This window comes from Ammospiza nelsoni, chromosome 15, assembly GCF_027579445.1.
Source record: "Ammospiza nelsoni isolate bAmmNel1 chromosome 15, bAmmNel1.pri, whole genome shotgun sequence".
NCBI classification, from domain to species: domain Eukaryota; kingdom Metazoa; phylum Chordata; class Aves; order Passeriformes; family Passerellidae; genus Ammospiza; species Ammospiza nelsoni.
In genome coordinates, this window is record NC_080647.1 from 8,169,626 (window position 1) to 8,176,842 (window position 7,217).

A 7,217-nucleotide genomic window follows, 5' to 3' on the forward strand; every position below is an offset into this window, starting at 1 on the left:
TTTGTTTAGATCTATCATGAAGACACAATGCATTCACCGTGGATGCAAGACTCCCTTCACGTCTTCTGTGCCATCAGTGGAACCTCTGGTGATGGAAGTTACTGCTCGCTCAGACCCACTGCTGACATATAAACATATCAGTCATATCTTACAGAGCCTCCTCAGGAATTCTTGGAACTGTACAAAGGATGTTTAAAACCATACATGATGAGCAAAGATTGAATTGCAAGGGGGTTTGATTTGTTTTGCTTCAGGTTTTTTTTTTCCCCACAAAAAAAGTTGCCATGCTTTCAAACAGGGTGCTTGCTTATTTTGCTGAGCAACATTGAAAGTGCCTGGACATTGCACCACTGTGCTTGTTTTCTACTATTTTTTTTAAGCTAAATGAACAGCAGGATGTGGAAAGGCAATTATCTAAATACATGTTGAATTGCTGAACTATGAATCAAAATAATGACGTACTGTGTAAAGTTGTACAATGGAATATAATAAAATGTAAAACTACTTTGTAAATAGAAGGACTGTAGAGTATATAGAAATTAGCATTTTATCATATTTGCTGCTAAAAGCTTTGTTGGACAGGGGATGTGAAGGAGAAATTGTATTTACTGGTAAGAGACCTTTCTCTTTTAAAAAGTGACTTGGGGTCCACATACCCCTATTGCACTTAGTGAGAGTAAACTTGCCCTAGTCTGGAATAATAAAACCTAAGTCAGAAATTATAATTTTCATACATCCTCAGAGCAGATATTTCTAAAGTAATCTCCATGAAAGTTGAGCTTACTGTAGCTGATTCCAATTTTGGATAAATTTTCACAGCTGCAGGAGAGGATGGATTGTACTCACTGAGAGCAAACCTGAGAGATGTGTCATTTGATAAGAGTTTTCTCCTGCTTGCCACTCATGGTCTCACACAGATAGGAACTCTGAGAACAGCTTAAATTGAATTGGAAATTATAAGGTGCTTTAATAACTTTCGGAAAAATTATAATAATCAGAGAGATGTGGTTTAAAAACTTGCAGCACATCAAAATAACTTATACAAAATTGAGGGATTTGTTAGCACCACAAGTCATGCATGTTCCCTCCTGTTAAGCCGATTTGTTCTCTGTAAGCTCTCTGTTTTTGTCTGATAGGTGGTTGGAGAAAATGTATTTTCCAGAATTCTTTTATTCCTTCTTCCCCTTCCCAAAGCTTTCATACATTCTCTGCCTCTTTGTTAATATCACGCTTTAGATTCAGGAAGAAGAACACAGTTCAGTAATTATTTTATCCAGCAACATTTTTAACATCCATGTTTTTCAAAATCCTATCAATTGTAAATATGGTTCCAGCAGTTCATATGGGAAGGGTGGGAGTTTTAAGGATATGTAAAAAAATGTCATAATAAAAGGACTTCAGCTGGGTATTTAGCTTGGCTGTAGTGTCTATAAAATGTTAAGCTTCTACGTTTTTGTGACAAAAATGATCTTCAAATAGTAACTGGACCACATTTCAAAATGTTTATTATGCATGATTCTAAATACCTACAATTATTTGTATTCTGAGAAAATAATGTTGTGATCCATGAATTTACCCATTAGCTGTTTCAAGCAAAATACAGATGTGCCTATAACAAACCAGCCACATTTCTGCTTCTATGTGCTTTTGTGCCAGACAGGCTCTAAATTAAGCACAAACTTTAAGTAAGAGGAAGAGAGATTAGTGTGTGTAAATATGGTTAGCACCTTCCTCATTGTTATCTTTCAACAAATAATATGTAAAAGCATGTAGTGAGAGTTTTCCAAATTACTTTACTAAGAGGTGTGAAGTTCATTGTTAGTCAATCCAATACAAGATACCTTTGGAGCTAATTGACCTCTAAATATCAGTAGTAAAAGAATATCTTGACTAGAGTCAGCAGATGTATGAGATGCAGACATCCAAAAGCTCTTGCTTGCACTATAGCTCTTTCAGATACTACAGAAAACCTCCTTTTCCTGGATTTGCAGGGAGATCCTTATGCATGTTTTTGGACGTTTTTAATGTTCTGAGATAATATTGTTGGCTGAATTTTCAATTTCTATTCCTTATCTTTACTGGAATTCCAGTGGATATCTTACTTGTATCTTCAGATATCTTTTAATGGTCCAAGATGAAGTTTTGTCTGAACTTCTGAAGCTGTTGATATTGGAGTTGTTCTGCCATTTCACTGTCGTATACTGGGAAGCTGTCACAGTAACTGGGGCCAAAAAAGAAGTGCTTAATATCAGTCCAATTAGGATATATACAGTCACTGCATTTCAGAAGATACACTTATTTGTGGTTTTAATGAATTACATAAATTATATGCCCTAAGGATTAGCTTTCTGTCCTGCTAAATAATTTTTCTGGATTTTCTACAGAAAAATCTCTTTTTTGGATAGATTATAAGAAGACTGATAACAAACTAGCTTGTTTTTCCTTTGTGTATTCAATCCATCTAGAAAGGATGAGGAGTGGCCATTATTACAGCTGGTTTTGGACAATGATGCCAAGAAGATGATCCCATTTTCTCCATCTATCCTTTTCTTACTTAATTGTCCCAGTTTAGGGAAATCTGCCAGATCTTTTCTTATTTATGGCTAAAAGAGCTTAACTCACAGATATATCTGGAGATTGTACTGTATATGTGCCTGTTTTAAGTAGCTGATACTCACATTGGGTACATCATATTTGCTACCTGTTTAAGAAGAATAGAAATGTCTATTATCATTAACATTTTTTATTTTCTTATATTGCCTAAGGGATGGCAGGATTTTTTAGTCTTGAAAAATTAGTGGAACATATTTCAAATGACATCCTGGCACACACTCTTTCTGTACCTCAGTTTGCCTACATTACATATTTTATTTGTGTGCCTCTAATTATTTTTGCTGTAAAACTGCTGTGTAATACATCAAGTCTTCAGAATGGATACCTTGGTAATTTTGCATAAAAGGAAAAGAAATGGGATGCAGTGTCTGTGAGGATTAAGAGGAGTTGGCTATTCAAAGTATCAGGATTGGTTTGGATAATGGGATGTGTCAGAGCCAGATGGTTTACAAATAGGACATACAAAGCAACAAAGGGTCTGCCAGAATTTTATGTACAATAATTTCCTTTTAGAGATTTACCAAGTAGGCAAAGTATAAACATTTTCTCTCTTGGACCTACTGCTTTTTTTTCTCTGCAGAAGGATTAGAAAGTATCAGTTTAAGAAAAATAACCTCAGAACTCCATTTCCTCTCACAAAAAAGTCTGGAATGAAGAGCTTACTTCAGAAAATGATGTATTTTTACGTATTATTTGATGTTCTGATCTTCTTCTGATATCAGGACTTCTCATGAGATAGGCCAGCAAATGAAAAATCATGGATGAGAGAATACCTGTAGTGTGTAATGTTTGGTTTTGTTCCAGAAGACCTTTGAACACTCACAACGTGGTATTGTGATATCAAATAAGACTTTACATAAACATAATACCTTTGTCTTAAAGTAGGTAAAATATGTTTGTTTTCCCTTTTTAAAGATACCAAATTCCAGGGATTCCCCATTATGATTTGAGTAACTTGGCCCAAAAGAACTGGAGAAGAACCTAAGTGGAAATTATGGGCTCAAAAACTTCATAGAAATGAAATTACATCTTACCCAATTTACCCACTTGAGGAGAGTAGCACATGTTGATCTAATATTCACAGAGATGAGTTCTCTAACTGAAAAGGGGGTTCTTACTCTGTTGAGGAGCACTGTGTACAGCTAATTCTTATACTGCCAGACTGTCGTACTTCAAATAATAGGCTTATGCCAAGCAGTGGCAAACCAGTTGTGATACAGGGATAATATTTCAGCTGGATGTAATTTACTCTGTTCTCATGTAAATCTAACACCTGTGCTCCATAATCATAACAGGAGTGCTTTTATCCTGCATGTTTACCTTTGAGTGTTGTACCAGCCCTGTTTAAATTTCTGTGTGTGAAAGAACAACACCTCCCGTTTGCCTTGGTTCTTAACTGCTGTACTGAACAGAGCTGCTCCAGAGCTTCCTGAGACTAGCCATCCTATGCTGTTCTTTTTACTTCCTTTTTCTTGAATAATGAGTAATTTTGACAGGAACCCAGGGAAAAAAAAGTCACATTGCAGTCAAGTTCAGAGTTTATTCCAGGTCAAAATAAAAGACTAGAAAATCAGGAAAAATAAGTGTTTCAATAATCATGTTTTGCCTAGAGGTTTTTTTGTGTGTGTTTGTTTGTTTGTTTGTTTGTTTTCCTCATTTCACAGAACAGGGTGAGTGATCAGAAGCTAATAGCAGTGCAAGATTCATGGGACTAAACCCTAGTGCACTGAGCTATCACATATGCACCCCCTAAAAAAGGTTACCAAAATAAATCTTCAAATACAGAAGTGCCCCAAATGAAATGGTGAATACTAAACTATTCAGCAATAAATAGAAGATGCTGACTGAAAAATCCTAAAGGAGCATGAGCACCACAACATCCAGCTCAGGGAAATCCCACAAACATGATTCATCGGGAAAACAGAGACGGTCATACACACAAATTTATCAATAGAAACAAGATCTGAATCACAAGTAATTAAATATCCCAGCAGATGACCCTACTTTCCTAAAAAAAATCTGGTAAGTTTGTGGTTGTGTTTTTGCTCTGTTCTGAAGTTACAAATTTCAGACTTTTGCTCTTTGAGGATGTATTTATTATTGCTCTTCTTCAACTGGCTCAACCTACAAGGTGGTTACAATAATGTACATGCCCAGGCAGCTGAACTAGCTCTTACATTATGTAATGTAAGTCAGGTATAATTGTTATTTACCTCAGCAGAGGATAAAGGAAAAACTGCTTTTTTTACTTCTATCTTCTGGGGCTTCTGTATGGAGCTTTTGCAAGCCTTGGCCAAACAGCTGTAAAACCAGGTTTGTGCCCTGTCTCCCTTAGTGAGTAAAGGCCAGATAAGGCCCTTGCCAAATAAGTAGGTAAATCAAATAGATCTTCATACTTAGGGAATAGTGAGTAGAAAAGTTGATGCATGGGCTTGTGATAGAATTTATCAGAGGGGGAGATACAACATTGGCACAAACATGCTGGGTTCCATGCCCACCCAAAAGGGCTCTTCAAAGGAGGTGGGTTTTATTCCACAAAGTTTCTCTTTTCCAGCAGGGCTTGGGCAGCAGTTCAGAGTTTGCAGAGTTAGTGTCTGTTGTGAACGTGAATCACAAAGTTCTAGATGTCCCCAAAGAGCACAGAACAAAGAGCACAACAAAGGTCAGAATGTGAGGAGCCATGTGAGTCAGACTGGGTTTTTTTCAACACAGTTTTGGATTTTTGTGCCTCAGATCCAGCTGCATTTGAGTTCTTTTTTGAACTGACTCCAGTGGTCTTCTGAAGAGCCTGTAATTATTTTGGCTGAGACCTAAAGTATTGACAGAAGCTGCTGCAAAATCGGAAAGGAGGAATCTCAACATTGATGTGGAATAACTTCTGGTCCCAAAAGGGACAATTCCCCATGACTCTGCTGCTAATAATTGCTGCCTCTTGCTGGAATTGGTAATTGTGCAGGCACACCAGGCATTGGCACAATTTCTTAATTTGATTTAGGCAACATGCACCGGAAAAATTGGATTTTTCTTTTCTTGCATCTGCAAACTCACTGCATGTCCCCACCATCACTGGCTTTGTTTGTGTGGATGGAAAAGGCAGGAGCACACAGCCAAGGGCAGGTCAGTAAGATGATTGTAAATCAGTTGATACCAAACCTGAAGCCATACCCCAGGTACTTGTTCAAGAGATCATTGGAAAGGTTCCTCAGGTGTGTCTGTGCGAGTTCCAGTCAGCACAGCGCAGGTGCATTGACTCACAAGAACATAAGTGAGGATGAGATTTGCAACAGAAAGCTGCAGGACAGGACTCAGTGAGATTGAGAAATGGGAAGTCTCTGGTATGTGGCAGGGATCAAAGGCTCTGGCAGCAATTGTGATTGCCGGGAATCGGGACGGGAATGTAACAACGAGCTGAGCTTTCAGGGAGAAGGAAGAGAGAGGGGGAAAAGTGTCTGACAACGCTGAAGGGCAGGCAGCCAAAAGCAGGGAACGATTGCATGTGTGCTTGGCATTGGCTCTCCTGGGAGAAGGAGTGGACAAAACAGAAAGAAGGAAGGAAAGAAAATAGCAAGGAAAATGAAAGCAAGAGAGGATCAGCTTGGATCAGCTCTACTCTGCAAATGTTCTCACTGGCAGGCATAGCCCGTGCTTGCTCTAATTGCACAATCCAATCTCCATCACACAGCTTAAATGTTCCACCACGTTTATCTGTTTATAATTGCAACGTCCTTGGGCACTTTTAAAGAGCAACTAGAAGTCCTCTTATTTCACAGGGGAACAAAAAGGCAGAAAAGCAAAAAAAGCCCAGCATTAACACAGGATATTCCCCACCCTATCATAAAAAGCTCCACTTCCCTTTTTCTAGAATGAGTGTCTAAAAAGCAGATGCACTCTTGCAAAACTCTTTGAAGAGCTGAGTAAATACTGAAACATTCTGTTGGGTTAGGAATAAGTTAGTTTTACTAACAAATTTTGGTTTGCCTTGAAACTCAGCCAAGTTTCCTCCCTGCTGGATCTATACTATTTTTAGAATACCTGTATTTGGGTGGTAACTAGGACCATGCTTGCTAGCTACCATAAAATTCTGGTTCTGAAGGGAAATTTTTGTCCCAAATATTTTATTCTCCTGAAATTAATCAAAATAGCACTTATGTCTTATTCCCAGTTCTGAGAAAATTTTGGAAAACTTGCTGCATCTCACCCATAAAAAAATGTGAGAGCAAAATTCCAAGTGACTATGTTGTATTTGGAAAGGGCTGAAGGAGAGGGAGTTTGGGGAAGTTTGTGGAAGGCAGATCTGAAAAAAAAAAAAGAACAATATGCATTTTTAGCACATACGAGAACTGTAGAAATTAGCTGAATTTTCAGGAGGGATTTTGAAAAGCGGCATTGTGCCAGGCTCCGACATCAAGAGAACTGCTCGGGGATGTGCTAACGTAGCTGCTTTCCTGGTAGAGGACATGAACCATACCCGTCTGGGGCACGGTTCAATAGCTGTAGCAGACAAACAAGTGCGAACCCAGTCGTAAAATGAAAACGACTTTGACTTGCAGAACGAGACCTTCGTGAGCCTGCGGCCGCGCTGCAGCGCCCTGTCGGAAGCACGG

The 7,217-nt window shown here is 38.4% G+C and overlaps 1 protein-coding gene across 3 annotated transcripts in view; it reads left to right on the forward strand.

The window, feature by feature from the left end:
• Positions 1-1,619, forward strand: part of DOCK11 (dedicator of cytokinesis 11) — a 76,886-nt gene extending 75,267 nt beyond the window's left edge. For all 3 annotated transcript variants that reach the window (XM_059483264.1, XM_059483266.1, XM_059483265.1), the window contains one exon: positions 10-1,619. In XM_059483264.1, coding sequence (XP_059339247.1) covers positions 10-132 — 123 coding nt within the window. In that variant the 3' untranslated portion in view covers positions 133-1,619. The remainder of the gene's footprint in view (positions 1-9) is intronic.
• Positions 1,620-7,217: the final 5,598 nt, after the last annotated feature.